Genomic DNA, 21799 nt, shown 5'->3' with positions numbered 1-21799 from the left:
AACTACAGGAGTAACCAAAATAGTACTGTACTTAGTCTGGACACTAAAAGAAATGATCAATATGACAGAAAGTAAAATATTTATAAAAATCTAAATTTAAGAAGCAATCATTTCCACATAATTTATCAATGTAAAACTATGCAAGTATCTTCAGACCCCAGACCATTTTACAGTTTTTAAATGATACCTAATTATAAATTATAATAGTACTGTACATACTACTCCCGTCTATATTTTTATATAAAACTCACACTGTCTGGAAGACCATTTTTTGTTTTTTGTCAGTAGATATTTTAAAGTCTAAAACTGAATTATGCTGCTTTTTTTTTAGTTGTCTGGACCCCACAAAGTAATATTTGGTTAAACCACATGTTGCTGCAATATGTTAAATTGTCATGGTAATACATTAGGTGTCTACTTGTTTTGTAGACTGGTTAAGAGAAATTCTTTTCCACTCTAAATGGTAGGTTTGCTCCAACTCATAGTATCGTGTCAATTTTAAAACTGTACCACAGATTAAGAATTTACATTACTGAATTTGTACAAACCATATAATAATAAATTACCTTTCACCATGTTCAGTTAAATTATTTTTAGATGTAGAAGTAGAGCACACAACTAATAATATGTTTTGTCTTTGTACTATTCATTAAGGTTCTCTTCCCGGATGTATTACACTAATTTAAAATTTCTTTTGTAGGAAAGATGTTTTTTATGTGTAATTTATATTTCTGTAAATAGCAAAGGTGGATTTCTTTGTAACTGGAGGCAAAAATGCTTTCATCTTTCACCATATCCTACACGAAGAGCTGTCCTCCCCAATTTGACTGGTGCGTTTTTTGGTATAACAGGAAGTCTCTTTCATGGCACACCCTACGTATGAGAAAGCGATCAGAAAAGGAGAGTGGTGGCAAAATTGAAGCAAAGGTAGACAATGGACTTCTTCGTAAACCCAAGGAAATTCTGAACAGCAAGGTCCCTGTTAAAGTGAGTAAGCAGGTACCAAGGAAACACTATGCCACCTGCCTCTCCACCCGTGTTACAACCACTAACTACTTTATTATTTACTTATTTACATAACTTGCATGGGCATCATACTCACCAGCTTTGAAACACTGATTTCAGCAGACAATGTTAAAAATTACTAGGTAATACTAGTATTTTTGTAAGTGTTTTGTGAAGTAAACCACATTTTCACTCCAGCTAGTGTAAAAGAGACTACCACATTTTTAAAGTCAGCTTAATGTGATCACAAACCAGATGTGTGTTTTGTGTTTTTTATAATTTCTCACTATACTAAGCACAACTGTTCTGAAGGCATGCCACAAAGACTTTTAAAAAGTATGACTTTTCTAAATTTTTACATTGTTTTAAAAATACCTTGTAGAGCTTTTTTTTATTTGAGGCCTTGGAATTTTTTATACCATCATATTTGTTTGCTGGTTTTTATTCCATCTGAGCTGTGAATCTTTGAATTACTTGGAATCATTTTGCCTTTATTATAATTAATGTTTTTGTATTCTGTTTCATTTAACTACATGTCAGATATAGCCACTATCATCACAAGTTCCACTATGCAGGCATGACACAGGAGAGCCACAAAGGAACATGGATTAAGTGGTTGCGGGATAACAAAACTGACACCGATGCTACATTTTAGCAAATATTTCTATGTGGTTCCAGATTTTTGAATTGTCCACATGTTTCAGCAAATGTCAGCAAGCTGAAATGAGTTATTATGATATTTGTTTGTGTGTTTTTTTTGCATTGCTGGCCAACTGTTAAACCATCTACATCATCAAGAGTAAAGTATTGCAAGGTTGTCCAAGTCAAATATCCAAAAGTTATTTACAAACAACCTTGCTAGGCCAGTTCTCTTCTGTTATATTTAAGGTATAGTCTAGGTGGCCAACAGTATACTTACCTTCTTTGACTCAAAGACCCTACAGTCAGCACCTGTTATCTTGAAGAAGGGAATATTTATTAGATAGCAGATACAGTGTAACACAAAAATTAGTATTTGTACACCCTTGGTCAATATTACTAAAATGTTAAATAATCACAATCCTGTTGATTTAATAACATTTAAACTTGATTTTAGCAAAATCTAAGAAAAATGAAGTTGATTAATTTGCAAAACAGAAATGTTCGACTAATAAAACAATAATGAAAGGTCTGTGACTGCAACAAAAGCAAAGTACACCCTTCAAGATTCAATTATTTTATCTTTTTAATATTTTGTTTGTCGTGCTTTAATTTTGATAACAGATTCAACCCCCAAGGCATGGATGGCAACAGTCTTGCCCAAATCTTTGGAGAGATTTCCTGCCATTCTTTACAGATGGTTCATTTCATCTGCTCTTTTGTTGCTAAACAGCTTTAAAATGCCTCAGAGGTGTTCTGCAGAAGTCTAGTCAGGGGACGTAGTTGGCCAGGTCATAATTTCACATTTTTTTAAATTAAAAACTCTTTGTGTGATTTTTGCAGTGCGTTTGAGATCAATATTATGCTAGAATATCCCTCTCCCACAATGCTTCTTTTAAGACTAAAAAATCTTTTTATTCAGTACAGTGTATAAGAGTAAGTAAACTTACCTTCATCGTGCCATCTATAAATGTAATCTCCTTTACACCTTTTGCACTCATTCATCCGTGTTACTGGCACACTACTACCTCCATGTTTCATGGTTGGTACTATGCAGTGACTATGGTAATCCTGGCCAGGTCCATGACAAACAAGCTGGAATCTCTGATCCAAACAATTTTATTTTGGTCTCATCTGACCAAAAGATGTCCTACAAATATTCATCAGGCTTCTTTTCATGTTCTTAGGCAGTTTAATCATGCGGTTTTGTGAGTAATGGGTTTCTTCTTGAATGCCGCCCGTAGAGGTTGACTTCATGTAATTCCCTTCACAATGTCTTAGTAGTCACTGCAACACCAATTTCCACACTACATTTTAATTTAAAATTAGTACAATTACTGAAAGATGATACAATTTTAAATCATTTAACATTTTAGTGATAGTGACCAGGGATGTACTCGTTTTTGTTATATGCTATAAACATCAGGCCCTCCTTCCTTTTTTTAAAAACATAAACTGAAATAAAATGTGTACTGATTCAGTGGCCAGTTGGAAAATAAAAAATATATTATTATACGAATAAAAACTAAAACAACAATAAAATAGATGGAATGAGCAAATAGATAAGGATCATTTCTTATTATTCAGGTATGTGTATAAAAACGTGTAAATCATTTAAAATGGATGGATTCCCCAGTCATAGAATTATTTATTTCATACTTCAATATGTTTTAATTACACAGCTAAAATGTGATGTGCTCTATCTGTTCTTTGTTATTCTACTCTTATTTTCTTCTGAAAGTCCACCACCAAACAGAAAACATCCCCTAATTGTCAACCTAGGCTTATTAAAGAACAAACTTTTTTGTATAATGTAAATACTTCAGGTTCTGACCTGAACTGAATTAAGCGGTTTAGGAATATATGACTGTACAGTATGGGCTTAACTGTTGGATGTACAATATGCTTTGTGGCATGATAGGTGATGAGGCAAGAGAAGGAAAATTTGGCATATAGTTTGGGGAAAGTGCAAGAAGAATTAAGAGTGAACTGTGACTGTGCCAGTGTTGGAGGCACTTCTTTGTATAGAGAATTTTTCTTTCAAATTCACAACACAAAAAATTTGAAAGCTTTCAATAACTGGTGATGATATTTGGCATTCAGAATGCAGGTTACTAATCCTTCGCATATGGATAAGCAGATATTTGACTACAGCCAATTCTTAAAGCATAGTCTGATTTTCTTTAAAATGCGATACTTAAACATTTACCATGTACCAGTGAGTTCCATTCTGTAAAGATGATTACTTTGTGAGTGAGAGGGGCCTGGGTCTTGCTTAGTATAGTGTGCCAAAAGCACTGAAGCTACCCTGCCGCTTAAATATTGTGCTTCATTTACAAGAAAATCCTTTACTGCTCAGCCCACCAAAGTCTCAGAGAACACACCCACTGATTTACTTTGTAGGTAAATCTAAAAATTCTGGCATCATTATAGGCTCCTATTTTTGTTACACTAGTATCGAGTCTGCTGTTGATTTTTGTCTTGTGCTGCCAGAATGGGATGTGACCACTGAAATATTGATTTGGATTAAGCAGGTATGATGATGGAGAGAGTGACTGTCTTTGTGAGTTAACAGCTCAGTTGGAATAAAAAACAGTAAGGCTACTAGCAGCACAATTGCAATAAAGGATAAAAACTAAAGTAAAAAAAGTATAAAATGTTCACCTAGCATTTATGCAAATAATATTTTATAGTAATTGAACTGTAAATGTAAGCAACCAGTCTTTGTAGATTATAACAGAACACTAAGGAACATTCAATATCAACTTGATTCTTCTAAGAAAAGGAATTAATGAGCGACACTTGACTGAATATCCTCTTGCAGTGCATACCTTGTTTAGAAAGTGGCTGTTAATACAGGTTTCTAAAGTATAGATGTTAGATTGCATCTTGTTTCACATAATTAAATAATATTTTGGAAATTTATTCTGTGGATTGTTTTGCACAAATCTGTACATCAGTAAGTAGCAACTAGTAATAGTTAAATAATCTACATATTTCAGAAGCCTACTCATTTATCTTTCTTTTCCTCTTCTTTTGCTTTCAGCAGTTCATACAAAGGCATGCCATTTACTTATACAGCAAGTTATTATTGTCTGTCACTTTCAAGTAGCAGCAGCTCTAATTTTGCTTTCTTTCATTCTGCACTGCAGGGATCTAACAGTTCTGAAGAGTCAGATTGTGATGAACTAGACCCCCAAACTAGCATGCAGGTAGTAATGTACATCAAATCATAATGCATGCAGCCCTTGACCAATAAGATGAAAAAAAAATCCCTTTTTTATGTTGCCTTTCATTGTTCCTAAAAAGTTCCACTTTGGAGATGCTCTGCACAAACATAACATTTTGGGATGCGTTTGGATTTCAGGTACATAAAAGTTAACTTCCATCAAGAAGAAACAAGCAATATTCCACTCCCTGCTTTCCTCTTTGGGGAACAGCTATTTATTTAGGGTATATTGCATTAACATAACCACCACCTTGGCAATTTTTGACCCAACTGATTCTCTACAGAGCTAGTCTGTGCAGGGCCTCCACAATGGGACCTTATTAGCCTACTGCTTCTTTTTCTGTTTTCTTATAAAAGTGTGTTGTGAACTAATACAAGAATGCATGTGCAAAGCACTTCCAATTACTAACTCTAGATTGGCGGTTTAATATGAAGCTCCCTTTTAATCTTACAGTGAAGGTGTGCAAGAAATGCAATGTACAAGAATGATGCTTCACATTTAAACAAATGAACATTTTTCTTTGACAAATAAAACTGCAATCTTCCAGTGAATGAAATAATACATTTTTTCACCTATGCTGTAAAGTAATATTTGCTTTGAGGTGGTACTTGACATAAAAGGCATGGACAGAGATGAAGACCAGAAATAGGAAGATGCTTTTGGCAGATGTGGCCTACTATTAATAATAATTCATTACATTTACAGTATATAGCGCTTTTCTCAGTACTCAAAGCGCTATCCACACAGGGAGGAACTGGGAAGCGAACCCACAATCTTCCACAGTCTCCTTACTGCAAAGCACATGTGGCCTAATATTAGCATTCTCATATAAAATATTTCATACCAAACATTCATATCTACTATCACAAAGCCACTCATATGACAGGGCATATCAACCAATGTAGTAGTGATTGTACTATATAATATTGGTAGCTTCAAGTTAAATAAAATTTCAGAACACTGAAAACGCAAGAATAACAAAAGGAGACAATTGTGACTCATTAACAGAATATACAAAGGTCAGTTTTAAGAATGCTTGTACTTTTACTGTTACAAAACTACTGTATTTTGCATCCACATGTCACCTTGTATTAAGTAGCTGAAGTTTCACAATTTGTCATCACTCATCCAGTGTTGCCACACACTTCAGCTAATTGTGATTATTGGAGGTTCTCATAACCTGTTTTTTTGTACAAAAATAGTATGGCTTCTCAGGATGTAAGCAAAAATGCCAATGGCAACATAAATTAAATAAAAAACACTTGGCCCTTAAGGGACTTATGTCCTGATTTTATAGTAGAAAATAAGCTGAACTGTTTTCTCATAAATAAATCACACCTGCTCTCTAAATTATTTCATGTTGCACTTTCAATGGCAATTCTATTATTTATTTGAAGCTTATGATATGAGGTACAAAGACAAAATTGTTGAAATGTTTATTTATATTAATGTTTAATAAATAGTAAAGATGATAGTATTAATCAACAGTCTATACAGGGCCTTTCACACAAATAATGATTGTAAGGAATGTTAAAGTGCAGGACTGCATATATTGGCTTTCACAGTGAACATAATAAGGCACCTTTTAAAGCTAACACAAAAATAATACCAGACGTAATAAGGTAGAGTGTAATGTTAAGGATGGTAAAGACTAAAGTCCTGGGTTGAAATCTTCATACATTATCTGGGTAGTGCCTATATGTATCGCAGCGAGTTTTTCATTATGGTAATCTGGTTTAATGCTGAAGTTAGGCTGACTGACAAGACTATATCAATCTGGTGCAAGATGGTATATGATCAAGTGTACCTTGTGATGGACTAACACACCATCCAGCATTTCTGCCTAGTACCTATTGCTACTGGAATAGGATAGGACTCCCCGCATCACTGAATTAGAGTAACCAGGTTGGAGGAGAATAAACTAAATTAATAAATTGGAATTAATAAAAATTTGTAGTATCATATTAGTAAATCTCTTGAAAAAATATGCTTATTATTACATACTGGAAAAAATACTGATAAATGCAGCGGCCAAATATTAACACTGTTTGCAGTAAAAGAAGCAATCCTGCCATCTAGTGGAAAGTTTTTATTAAAAAATATCACAAACACCATGCATTAACCACATATTGTTACAGTGCAGATTTAACTCTTATAAAATACATCCTGGGGATGGAAAACAACAGAATGAAGGGACCTATGATCCTAAATATGGACTAATCTGAAAATGGATGGATGAATGGATAAAAAAAATATTTAAAAAAATAGAAAAAAGGATGTCTGTTACTCCAAAATATCCCTAAATTGAAAAATCAATTCTCAGAAATAGAGACATTGTGATGTAGCTTAATTTTTTAATAAACTCTTTTAATCTAAATTTAAACTGTGGATACTTGACCTAACCCACTTAAGTGTACATTATATTGTTTAGTAATAAATGCATTAGAATTGGAATTCCCAATTGTCATTTACTGCTTCAAAGGTTTCCAGTGTTTTTTTTTCCCCCACACTTAACCATAGCTGGAGACGCACAGTGTAATAACACGAAAGCTTGTGGAAAAACAATATGTTACAGGAGGCTTTGAATTTAGTAGCATGCATCCAATATTTGAATACCTTTTTATCGAAGTTATTTTTTCTCTATCGTGGTATTTATTCATTTGCCACATGAAATTTTGTTTAAATGCAAGACTTTTTTTATATATTTTTAAAAAGTATCATGTTAGTTCTTGTGGTTTAAAATAGTGTCTACGGGGCAACATATATTTTTTAATCTGTTATAAGTTACTTGTAGTAATGGCCAAAAAATGTTTATGTCATACTATTATGGAGAATGAAAATAAAGTTCTTGAGGCAAACGGATTCTAAGGAGACCAGTGCTAAAGCCATGGTGAAACATAACTGTTGAGGAAACAGAACTGGAGATACGAAAAGAAAAAAGTATGCAGCTTTAAACTACGACAAGGCATACGACAACTGCTGTTTGGTGATACACCTCTGGAAAATGTCAAAACTCAACCCACAATGGCCACTGTGACTAAAAAAAACAACAAGAAACATATTCTCACTTCAAGAAAAATAGTACCAAGATCTGTGATAAAATATATTTCTATATATTTTTTATTGTCACTAACATCCCTCAGTAACACGGAAGGCTTGCCTTCTAAAATCAAATACATTTGCTGCTTCAAAGTGGACCTATTCGGTAAGTTTTAAAGCTTTTGTTTTCACATTTGCATTTGTGTTATTTTGACATCATTTTAAACCACAGGAATATGCATGATATGGATGCTCCGATCAAGTTTTTTAAGGCTCATAACAATCACTAATTTCATGCTACCTGATCAGCCAATTCTGATACCAATTCCATTTTTTTTTCTTTATTCCTTTAAAAAGCTTTTTACACTAATCTCCTGCATAACCAGACAAATAGAAGTCTTATATCCTATATTAAATTGTATTTTTATAATTAAACTATAGACCACAGATGTTAACTGTTCATTTTTTATTAACAAAATGAAATTCTGTAGGCTTATTGTTCAGTGACCATGAAATACTAAAATAATTAAAAATTTCCTTAAAATGCATACTTTATAAAATATGTACAAATATATGTATCCATAATACATATAGCAGAAAAAAATGCTACTCATAAATACAAGCTGTCATTTTGTTTCATTTTTTCCTGTAATATACTTATCTAAAATAAGACTTAATTAACAAAAGTAATTTTCATCATTTCTCTAACAACATATTTATTTTTTAAAAAAAAGTGTATTGTTTACTAGGCCGCAATTTCAATTTTGTCTTAATCTTTTCTTTTTCCAGTTAAAGTGTAAGCTGCTGCATTTTAAACAAGCTCACTGTCCAAACTTGAGCTGTGTCTGTTTTAATTTAATGGACAAAACAAAAAGGTCTGAATTCCTTAAAGTAACTTTTCTTGCTATTTGTCTAGTTGCACAGAATGACTCGGATTACTTTTTATTCAGGTTGTTACTCCACCTTCTTTAAAGGAAAAGTTAACATGCCAAATCCCCTCTCATTCATTGCAGAACGCTTGCTGCAAAAGAAAAAAAAGCATTGGCTCAACTACTGCAGTACCTTGCATAAAGGAGAACTGCAACTAAAATACCACAAAGCTTAGAAAAGCAGGGACTGAAAAATATTGTTTTTTGTAATCAACCTTTTCACCAGTCACCAATCAAGTCGTTTATTTAGAGAAAATCTGAGATTTCGATCTGCAGCTGATCAATCGAAGCATCTCTAATTTAGAACAATTTCAAGCTGCATAATTAATATATACCTTGACTGTGAAGAAACAATTCCAGCTTTAACAATACCAAATTATCCTTTAAGCCCAGGATCTATAGGACTTGGGGTTACTATTGCATTTTGAATTACAAGGGAGCCACTCTAAATATGCAGAACCCCCCAGTCATCTGCATTACTCTAAACTTGCAATCCACACTGTTGTTTTTAAAGCAAATGGTGTTCTATTGGATAGTGACAGGAATGTAAAAGAAAGTTCTAAAACACCAGAACTACAACTCAGACTGTACGTCAGTTATTAATTGAGATGACTGAAATTGTAATATACAGATGCAACCATTAATTGATATTGATTACATTGATAACAAAATTAGTGTGCAAAACATTTTTTACAGCTTAGTTTCCTAAATATGTCACATGGACATCAACATCACTTTATTGAGAAAGGAAATACACATTTGAAGAGGTGGAAATTAAAACTGTACTTCATAAGTATACCAACTTTTTGCTTAGACTTCATCTAAGAAGATAATACTGCCAAATGCACAAACTTAAACTTGCACAGGGTGGGACAACAATCCTTCATGCTGTTATATAAGATGGTGGATATGTATCGTCAATGTACATTTGCCTCCCTGATTATTTATAATCCATTCAAATACATATTATGTTGACTACTTGTTTTCCTTATTTGAGTTAATGTTGGGTATCACAGTAACAAAAAAAGGTGCAAAGCACCACCTGTAGCAGTGTTTATGGTTAGTTGTTGTACTCTTTATATAGTAAGGTATGACCTCTGACCCTTTACCACTGTGCATCATGCACCAAAGAAATTGTTAAGTGAGAACATGATAGAGATATATCTAAATCATGCCAAAGGATGAAGTAGGATCAGTGCAGTAACTTAGTATTTTTAGTGGAAAATTAAACAATTTGTAGTAAAGCAGATCCCTACCCTGGTCACATTTTAAGTAACAGCTACTGTCACACAATTGTATCAACAAAATTACACCCAAACCACTGGCAATAAACCAATACCAATTTTGTAATCCACACCCACACGTATCAGTTAAATTATTAGAGAACATGTATGCACACCTATTTTTGTTGTCAGTTATTTCTAAACATTTCAAATTACACTTCATATTAAATGCAACCCATAATATTGTATATTTTTTATACACACACACACAAAGCCTTTGCTTTTTGAAAAACAGCATTGTGCAGAATGAGGGATAATATATTAATTTTTAATGTTTTGAATAGTGAACTTACTATTCCCAGTTATGACAAAATTGTTACTGATTGTAAAAAAAGTTACTTGCGGCTGCCCTAATATCATTATTTCCTTAAAGCTGAAAATGCAAACAATGCAATAGCTAAAATACCATATAATAAAGGTATGTTTTAGTTTAAGTTAAAATGATGAATGAAAAATCACAGATTTCTAATGAAAATAATTGACTCAATTTATACCATTTAAATATTTTTTTCTTTTTAAGAATGGATTTTCAATATTTTCTCATTCTCCAAAATAAGTCTAGGAACACCCAGACTCATGGTGCATAACACACACATTAGTACATTGTTAAATTTAGCTCTGAATGAGATAGATAGATAAGATAAATAAAGATGAGGCCTGTAATAGGGCTGTAAAAGAATGATTTATATTAGAATGGAAAATGGATGGATGGATGTTTAAAACACTCTTAGAACATACAAGTGTTTGTTTAAAATTATTGTGCTACATAAATGCATAATACCATGAGGGACTAGCAGACCATTAACATGTATTAAACTTACATACAAGCTCAAAACATAGTGAGCACTATTTCATCTAGATTAAACATGGGAAAAATTCCTATAATGCTTCACACACCGTTTCTTTTGCTTGCGTAGCTTCACTACTGCTCAGCTGAGAGAAGCCTTCAACAGAAGAGAAGCTAAAAAAGGGGAAATGTATTTAACACTGAAGCCAGGAATCACTTCTTTATTCAAAACGTTGTGGAAATCTGGAACAAACTACTGAGACATGTACTTTAAGCAGAAACCTTGACAACCTTTAAGAATGTTGTATCTGGATGAGATGAAACTATTGACTAAACAAATGCGCTTGATGGACTGAATGATCTCCTTTCATTTGAATAATATTTGGATACACAATGTTAGGTTAAAATGGTCATTACATAACTCAGCCTACCTGCAAGAGCCAGCTGCAAGTCTTACCCATTTTATGGGGTCCTTCTTTTACCGTGTACTATTGTTGTGCCATCCATCCAATTGACACACAGTTCTAAGGAACTTCATATAGAGCCAGGATTTGAAATTCAGCACAGGATTCTGGGTATCCCAAACAAATCAAGTAATTCCTGCAAATTCTAACTTTTAACATGAAAATTTACATTTATTTGTGTTATGTTCACTAACAAATTAATAATGGTCCAAGCCGTTTTCAAAACACACTTACTCCAGTTCAGAGGAGCTGGGGATAAGAGCCTACCCTGGCAGCACTGAACACAATGCAAAAATCTCAGTGCCCACTCATATGCTGGATCTGTAAAGTGGCATTGCTGTTCACTGTGCAGCATTGTGCCACCTAGGCTACGAATATATTAATTATATTTCAACTAAATATCTCAGATTTCTTAATTTAACTACATTCACACCTACAGCCTTGTTACTGTTTAACTGACTTGGAGCTACAAAAAATGATAGTACCAACAGCAAAAACAGTATGGTATAGATGAAAAATTCACATTACACATTTTTCTTAGCATGCTTTATTTTACAATCTGTAAATTGTTTTATATTACTCTACTGTTGCAGTTTTTCTATAGCTATTCTGGCTTTTTGGCTAAACATGAGTAGAAATCTGTACATGCAAAAAAAAAAAAACATTTATTTAAAGTTAAAATAGTGGAAATAAATTATTTGAAAAACTGGATATCTTGAAAATTTTATAAACTACTGTAAACATCAGAAAGAAGTTATGACATTAAAGAAATTATAGGGGAGATTTGCCCTCAGTTCAAAAATTAATTTTAAGCCATGAAAGTCTTTCCTTACAATTGTGAACACAACATGTATTCAATAAAAACTTTAGTAGTCAATTGGAATATTAATACTGCCAGAAATAATAATTTATTAGGGTTCCAACCAGTTCCACCAACTGGAATCGGCCGATTTTCACAAAAGAAAATATATTTTCAACACCTGCTTTTCTAAGGTGTATGGTAATTTAATTGCAGTGCTCCTTTACACAAGGTATTACAACAGTTTAGCCAGTGTAAGTTTTTTTTCTTTTTTGCAGCAAACTTCCTGCAGTGTAAACAAAGAGTAGCAAGTAGAAGCTTGTTTCAGGGAATCAGAGGCGACTAATTTATTAACCATTATGTTAAAATAAAAGTGGAGTAATAAACTGAAAAAAAGTAATTGGAGAAGGCATCCTGTGCAAACAAACAAGAAAAGCTACTTTAAGGAATTCAGACCTTTTTATTTTGTCCTTTACATTAAAACTGACAACACTTGAGTTTGGACACCGAGCCTGTTTAAAATGCAACAGCTTTAAAAAATAAAGATGAATTTGAAATTGATGCTTAGTAAACAACAGGATTTTTTTTAAGATTTGTACTGTGTTTATTTGTTGCTATGTTTCACACAGCATAAGTTTTGGTCAGAAACAAGTACTACACAATTAATATGGTAATCCATATTTTACAATTACACCTCAAGGATTAAGAATGCCTATCTGATACATTGAAGAAAAAAAAAACCTCTGTATAAATATAGTAAATGTACAGGTGCCCGTCATAAAATTAGAATATCACGACAAAGTTGATTTATTTCAGTAATTCCATTCAAAAAGTGAAACTTGTATATTAGATTCATTCATTACACACAGACTGATGTATTTCAAATGTTTATTTCTTTTAATTTTGATGATTATAACTGACAACTAATGAAAGTCTCAAATTCAGTATCTCGGAAAATTAGAATATTGTTAAAAGGTTCAATATTGAAGACACCTGGTGCCACACTCTAATCAGCCAATTAACTCAAAACACCTGCAAAAGCCTTTAAATGGTCTCTCAGTCTAGTTCTGTAGGCTACACAATCATGGGGAAGACTGCTGACTTGACAGTTGTCCAAAAGACGACCATTGACATCTTGCATAAGGAGGGCAAGACACAAAAGGTCATTGCTAAAGAGGCTGGCTGTTCACAGACCTCTGTGTCCAAGCACGTTAATGAAGAGGCGAAGGGAAGGACAAGATGTGGTAGAAAAAAGTGTACAAGCAATAGGGATAACCGCACCCTGGAGAGGATTGTGAAACAAAACCCATTCAAAACTGTGGGGGAGATTCACAAAGAGTGGACTGCAACTGGAGTCAGTGCTTTAAGAACCACCACGCACAGACGTATGTAAGACATGGGTTTCAGCTGTCGCATTCCTTGTGTCAAGCCACTCTTGAACAAGAGACAGCGTCAGAAGCGTCTCGCCTGGGCTAAAGACAAAACTGCTGCTGAGTGGTCCAAAGTTATGTTCTCTGATGAAAGTAAATTTTGCATTTCTTTTGGAAATTAAGGTCCCAGAGTCTGGAGGAAGAGAGGAGAGGCACAGAATCCACGTTGCTTGAGATCCAGTGTAAAGTTTCCACAGTCAGTGATAGTTTGGGGTGCCATGTCATCTGCTGGTGTTGGTCCATTATGTTTTCTGAGGTCCAAGGTCAACACAGCCGTCTACCAGGAAGTTTTAGAGCACTTCATGCTTCCTGCTGCTGACGAACTTTATGGAGATGCAGATTTCATTTTCCAACAGGACCTGGCACCTGCACAAAGTGCCAAAGTTACCAGTACCTGGTTTAAGGACCATGGTATCCCTGTTCTTGATTGGCCATCAAACTCGCCTGACCTTAACCCCATAGAAAATATATGAGGTATTGTGAAGTGGAAGATGCAATATGCCAGACCCAACAATTCAGAAGAACTGAAGGCCACTATCAGAGCAACATGGGCTCTTATAACACCTCAGTAGTGCCACAGACTGATCGACTCCATGCCACGGCGCATTGCTGCAGTAATTCAGGCCAGAGGAGCCCCAACTAAATATTGAGTGCTGTACATGCTCATACTTTTTATGTTCATACCTTTCAGTTGGCCAACATTTCTAAAAATCCTTTTTTTGCACTGGTTTTAATTGATATTCTAATTTTCCGACATACTGAATTTTGGACTTTCATTAGTTGTCAGTTATAATCATCAAAATTAAAAGAAATAAACATTTGAAATACATCAGTCTGTGTGTAATGAATGAATCTAATATACAAGTTTCACTTTTTGAATGGAATTACTGAAATAAATCAACTTTGTCATGATATTCTAATTTTAGGACTGGCACCTTTATATTTTAACACCAAAACGATTATATCATTTAAATTAATGATTTAAAATTATTAAAACGTATAAGTGCATATATATATATTTACATTTAAGCAATGTTTAATTGCTAATATCAAGTAATTTGTTGTGCAAGAATTTATATAAGAATATATATTTTTGCTGTTAAATAAATGGTGAAAACTACTTTTTTTTAAATTGAGCCTTGTTTCAGAAAGGTACATTACAGGAAAAAAAATTAAACAATATGACTGCTTGTAATTATGAGAAGCATTTTATTTTCTTTTATGTCATAAGTATTATGGATAAATATTTTGTACATTTTATTAATTAAAGTATGTATTTTAAGGAAACTTTATTTATTTTAATATTTTATGATCAACTGAACAATAAGCCTGCAAATTTCATTTTGTTAATAAAAACAGAACAGTTAACACCTGCACCTGTGGTAGTTTAATTATAAAAATACACTTTAATATAGAACATAAGGCCTCTATGTGTCTGATTATGCAGGAGATTAGTGTATAAAGTAAGTGATCTGAATCGGCTCATCAAGTAACATTAAAAATCGGCGATTAGTATCGGCTTTAAAAGAAATAAAAAACACACCTGATAGGAGTATCCCTATTATGCATACATTCGGTACTTGTGTACTAAATGGATGGCAGTGAAACCTCCCCCACGGAGCCCAACACTAGAATGGGTAGGGGGAAATCTTATGTAACCTCCCCTCTTCAATCTGGTGCCATGCCATCCATTTAGTACACAAGTACTATACATTCTGATCCTCCCCCAGGGCGTAGGGCAATCCCTAACTGGACATAGTTAAAGATGTGAACAGTTTCCACATCGTTTAACATTGTATAGCATTGCTTAGCACTGGCTTCGATTATGCTGTAAAAAAAATTCCTCACCATTCTGCATGAAAACATGAGATTCATTTTTTTTTCTTTGTCAATACAAACTACATGTGGTAAAAAAAATAAGCAAAAAAATATTTTTGAGTTAAGTGTTCCTTTTAATGTCCACAAGGCATCCAGTTCAGATGGTATTTCCATGCACATTTTAAAAATTACCAGCAACCAGATTCATTAGATCAACAATGACATTTCACTGAGAGAATCTGTGGTCCCCACCTTCTTCAAAAGGACCACAATTGTCCCTGTGCCTAGGAAAGCAAACCTTTACTGTGTGAATGACAAAAGAACAATGGCACTTACTCCAGCTATGATGAAGTGCTTTAAGAGACTAGTGCTGGGACGCATTTAACAGAACAATTTAAATTTGCATATCATCAGAACTACACCACACAAAATGCCATATTCCTTGCACTTCATACCATCATGGCACATACAAATTAAAAAAACTATCAGCCAGAGCCTTATTTATTGATTATAGCTCAGCATTTAACACTGCTGTACTGTCAAAGTTGACTACCAAACCCCTTAACCTGGGACTTAGGGACAACCACTGCAAATGCATTTTGGACTTCCTAACTGGTAGACCTCAGCTTGTGTTGAATGGCAGCATCACATCCTCCAACCTGACCCTCAACACAGGCACTCGCAATAAACTGCTTGGTATGTAGCTCTAAATTTCTTGGATTAACCATTTATGATGAACAGTGGGCACAACGCATTTTGGCCATTGTCAAGAAGGTTTACCAAGGTCATTACTTCTTCAGACATCTGAGGAAAACTCATATTTCTTCACTTGCTGTCACTAACATCTACAGGTAATTATTATAGAAGTGCTGCAGAATGTGGTAAAGGCAGAACAGAATGTTATGGACACCTAGTGGTCTTCTGTTCAAGATATGTGTGACACACACTGGCTTTGAAAATTGTACTCACTGACTCCGATTTTTTTTTTTTGCAATTTCTCTAAATGAAAGGCCTACACTTCTAAGGGTAATAATGCTCTGTCTCATTTTGTTTGTTAATTGCTGATTTCTTGCCATTATTACTGGAATATTATCCAATTAGTACTTCAGAGGGTGTAGTAAAAGTCTGTTCCAACTGTGCTTTAAGACAGACAGGATTTTTAAGTAATCGACAGAAATTGTGACACCTGTGCAAATTGCTTGCTTTAGCTTTCAATGCTTAATTTATTTTAACTGCTGCAGAACATCTGTAGGTTGTAACCTATTAGTTGTTACTTGAAGAAGGCCCATTTGTAATATTCTGATATTTTATTTCTTCAGTTTTCGTTAACCTAAACTTTAAATTTAAACCACTGGCAGTTTACTGCTTACCTTTTCACCATTTTTGGTCATTCATTGCATTTCAACTGATTACATTTGAAGAAACACTGAAAACAATGAGGTGTTCTAAAACTTTTCACCAGTACTGTATGTACCAATGACAAAGATTAACTATAAATAAGGAAACTTATTGTGTGTTCCTTACACACTCATATATTTCTAGACTATTTTAGCTTTTCAAAAGTGCTAGGCAAGGCTGTCTACACTTCTATGTTATAATTTCATTCTTGAACCATCGGCCATTGCACTTTTTAATTTAATATTTAATTAAATATTAAATTAGTTCATTTAACTATTTAATTTCTCCTATTACAGCCTACAGATCCCAACAAAGGTTCTCTTCATACTGACTGTCCTAATCTAGCTTTTGATTTTAATTTTTTAGTTTCTCTTTGGCCTCTAAAATTGTTCACCTGTCTTGTTAAAACTCCCAACATAATTTTGAATCAGATGCATTCTGGACAATTTTAGAAATGAAACATTTCTCTGCGCAGCTATCTTGTAATTGGTCTACAGACATGTGTTCAACAATGTTTGCATAATCTGATCTCTCACTCTCCCGCTATATCACAATTTCTGGGAACTTTTTGACTGCCCCTCATAAAAGGCCTTCTATTTAACACTTACTTTTAACAATGGCTTGAAATTCATTTCGCTCCACAAAGTCTGAAAACCTCCCTTTCTAAAATAAGAGTCTTTTAAGGTGGTGTCAGAAACCCACAGTTTAAAAATCTCTTTGATATTAATATTTTAGGCATTTTTAATGGCAGAACTTATTCTTTTTGAGGTTTACATAAGTTTATAACATTGTGAGCTGATCAAGTTATCAGCCAGTATTTCAAAACATCTGTGCCATTTCTGCTGTTTTAACTTTTAAATAAATATTGCATTAACTGGATTTAGAGATTTTCATTTAGCCAAAAACCTGCACCAGTTGAGTAATACAAAACAAATCTACAAAATATAAAAGTAAAATTTGCTGAGAGAAGTTTTTTTTTTTTAATCCATACTATACTTTTATTCTGTACTTCTACTATGTTATGGTACTTTACTTTGGATGCTATAGGGCATGGAGAAATAGCTTAATAATTTACCAAATACTGTACATTGATTTTTCAAGCCAAGACAGTTGTCAAGTACTGATCTGCGTCTTGTCATTACACACACATTGTAAAATAGTTTACACATGCCATTTTTGAACAAGAAAACTATTTCATGAGATTCAGCCATTTTAAAAGAAGATCTGCCACATGTGATAGCTCAGTGTAGGGTCTTTCTGCGCAACAACTTTTCTGTCCCCGGTGTACGGTTTTCTGCTGTAAGACCAAATTACAGTAAACTTATTGAGCCACGTGATTGGTTTTGTTTTAATTTACTTCCTTATTTATCTGAGAACTCACACATGTGAATAGAAAATGTACCCTTGCTACATGAAAAATAGTACTAGGAATCTTCAATAAGATTATTATTTCCAAATCTCTTTCACTGTCACAAACAAGTGTTAGAAACATGGAAAGTGTGGATCAATACTTAACAACTCATTTGGATTGAACAATGGATATATTTGGTACATTTTTAAGCTTTTCTTCCATGTCCCTTACCTTCTTTTGTAAAGCTCTAGTGTGGGCAAGATTTTATTTTTTTTTCAATTGACAGAAATTACTTAACATTACAACAAAATTTTGTGTGGCAAATGCATATATACCATGTTTGCAAAGAAATAACTTCGACTTGAAAGTACCAAACCTATCCTTTAAACACAAAGCTTCACTTGCTGACAAAGTACTTGACGCCTGTTGTGCAGTTGCGCAGCTCCACTCCACTGTTGATTTTCGCAGCTGCATGTTACGGTCACAAGCAACATCAATAATGAAGAAAAAATGTACTCACAAGCAACAAATTAGAGACAATTTGTAAACAGTAATTTAAAAAAAGACTGAATAATTTTGCAACAATCAAGATAGAATGCTTTTACCAAATAAATGTGCAGGAAATTCCCACATTAAAAATTTTAAACTTATGGAAATTACTAAATTTGTGTGGATATCCAGAGTCCTGCATCGAATTTCAAGCCCCAATTTAATTTATTAAAGTTCTAATGTCGGAGTGTTGTTACAGGGTTTGGAACTGTAGCACTGGTCATTTACACTTCATCTAATTTGGATCTGGCTAGATCCCCCATTTATGCTATCCTATGTTATTTTTAACATAGAAAAATTAATAGGAATTAATAGGGTAAAATGGTTTTCATTGGTTCCATTTGTCTAGTTTGTATTTGTATTAAACGTTTATCAAGTTCCCAAAATAAAAATGTATCAAAATGAAGTAATTAGTGTAAAGTAATGGCAAAAAACATGGAGATACTATGTAGCCCATAGAAACACTAATAAGTACCTATGGTGGCTTTTGAAAAAAACGACTCCGATATGACACAGTTGTTGTTTTGAGATTTCCCCTCAGTGTTTTTCAAAAATTATTTTTTGATTTTCAAAAAAATGTTGAACCTGTTAAAAGTGTTAAAACGTCTCATGCAGAAAAAGCTTTTTTTTTAATTGACAGACAAATGTAATTATTAAATATCCCTTTGAAACCCACAAGAAGTCCTCTATAAAATGGACATAGAGGCTAACTTGTATTCTGTATAAAGATGAAATATGCAGCATGTATCCCAAGTTAATAGCATAGAATACAAAGTAACAGGAGACAACAGGTAGTAACAGGGGATGGGATCCATCGTGACAGCACAGAGTACAAGGCAGGTCAGTTTTGACTAAACAGTTAACTTGGCCTGCACTTCTTTGTGAAAGTGGAAGAAAAACTGGCAGACTCTGTGGAACAGCCAAGCAGGCAAAATTAAAACATGCAGACTGCACATGGAAAATGTCCAATCATGGGATTCATTCACTCATTCGGGTGACACCTTTATCCAAGAAGACTTGCGAAATTTATGATACAACTAGTTACATTTCTTTTGGTTTTCCAATTGGAGCACAGGCAGGTCAAGTGACTTGCTCATAGTCACACAGTGTCAGTAGGGTGATTTGAACCCACAACCTGGGTGGTTTAAGTCCAATGTTTTACCACTACACCACACTGTCTACAAATTAAGACTCGTGATATTAGATTCATGATGATAATAATAATAATTTTATTTATATAGCTCCTTTCCCATTCTCAAGGTGCTATATACCTGTATATGTGATATGACAACTACAGGATATCCGAATCAACTTAAAACATATACTGTACTCTTTAGGGATATTTAGCGATTGTGTATGCTGTACACGTGTATTATTTGGATTGCAACTAGGGTTACCACTTTTAATACAAAAAAATAAGGGACGCATACTGCAGCGGGGGCCACATCCCTTGGGGGCCAAGCGCAATTTCATTCTCAAATACGGGACGATTCCGTATTTTAAAGGACGGGTGGCAACCCTAATTGCAACGCTCATTTGGGTTTACAGCGGACGGTAGCTCACTGCTCAACTACGGTAGAGGTTATATTATCCGCCGCCGCTAGAATAATCTGTCTGACTCTGTCAAGTTATGTTTCTTGTCCCCCGTGTATTCATACAACCCCAAACTAATAAAGTGATAAAGCCCGACCGCTAGCAACCAAGAAACGTTTTTTTAAGTGTTATTTAACTCGATGTCAACAAAAACAGGGAGCTTTAAACTTACCACTTCTCTATCGCACACACACTCGTTCAAGGTTTTGGCGCGTGCTCCTGCTCGGCTATTACTTTGGGGTTAAATTAAATATGACTTCACTTTTAACAACTCGACGTTATTTCAGTCTGCGTTTGAAGTCCTATCAGCAAACCAAATGATACCTTGGTCACAGCACGTGGACGGCTTGCCTGATGACGTAACAGGTCTCAGGCTCCCAAAGCCCGCGCTCTTCAAACGCCTCCAAACAAGCGAGGCGCAAGCTAGGCGGGTGTCACTTGAATTAAGCGGCAAAGATGGGGGGCGTTTAAAAAGGTGACACAAGTGGAGACATTTGTGACGTTATTTATTTTGAGGAGGTTCAGTTCTTTGAAGGTATCAAAGTGCCCTAAATGTAATTTTGTTCAACTATTTTTATTATATTGAAAAGAAGAAATCCACATTTATTATAAGTTACGAACAGCTCCACCGCACTTAAAAACTGGTATACCGTACACCCATTAGATTCGTTCAAAATTTAGTGCAGTTCCTTAGGTGCTTTTTGTAGATGCTTTTGCAATATTTACCAAGATATTTGTCTGGACGTGAAATTAAAAAAGAATCTGCAAATATTTTTGTTACAAGGTAGCAGGAACTTATTTGGAGAGTTGAACCATAAAACAAATTATTTCATTTATGTCATGCGTTACTTTTCTCAACAAGGTGTACTTTGTTGCACTTTAACAGAAATGCCCTTATATATGTCAAAAATTCAATATTTTTCTCCACTACGTGAACTGTGATGAACGATAAGAAAAAACGATTATCTTTTTCCTCTTCATCTTTTACTCCTTCTACGTGGGGTCGAGGTGTTATTGATTTTCACGGCCGGATGCCTTTCCTGACGCCAACCCTCCCCATTTATCCAGGTTCTCAACTAGGTGAATTGTAAGGGTATTTATGCGTGTATAGCAGACTCAGTGCTTTATAGTTTGGGCTTGGTATTGATGGGGAGATAGTTTGTTTAGTGTAGAGTTCATTTAACCCTGCAAGGTACTGTCGGTCTGTCCAGGGATTGTTACCGCTACAGCTTGGCTGCAACTCTGACCTCTTTAATTCCTGTGGCAATATTTACCGACTCATTTGTCAGGACGTGAAATTAAAAAAGGATCTGTACAATTTTTTTTTTTGTTATTCACCTTTTAAGTTTTATTTTTGTAGCCTCAAAGGACAAAATCATCACTTGTATTGACCTAGTTTGCTCTGACACCTTATGGGAACTTTTTACTTGGGGAATACAGAATTGCAAGAAGGTTCCCTGTATGCCTTGCAACATTCAGGAGAAC

At 34.3% G+C, this 21799-nt stretch overlaps 1 protein-coding gene across 8 annotated transcripts in view; it reads left to right on the top strand.

Annotated features, from left to right (window-relative positions):
• Positions 1-21799, top strand: part of kalrna (kalirin RhoGEF kinase a) — a 758514-nt gene that overhangs the window by 719646 nt on the left and 17069 nt on the right. For all 8 annotated transcript variants that reach the window (XM_039757406.1, XM_039757408.1, XM_039757407.1 and 5 more), the window contains 2 exons: positions 852-987; positions 4797-4856. In XM_039757406.1, coding sequence (XP_039613340.1) covers positions 852-987; positions 4797-4856 — 196 coding nt within the window. The remainder of the gene's footprint in view (positions 1-851; positions 988-4796; positions 4857-21799) is intronic.

The sequence above is a fragment of the Polypterus senegalus genome, chromosome 6, assembly GCF_016835505.1.
Source record: "Polypterus senegalus isolate Bchr_013 chromosome 6, ASM1683550v1, whole genome shotgun sequence".
NCBI classification, from domain to species: Eukaryota; Metazoa; Chordata; class Cladistia; order Polypteriformes; family Polypteridae; genus Polypterus; species Polypterus senegalus.
This window is presented reverse-complemented; position numbering and strand designations above follow the sequence as displayed.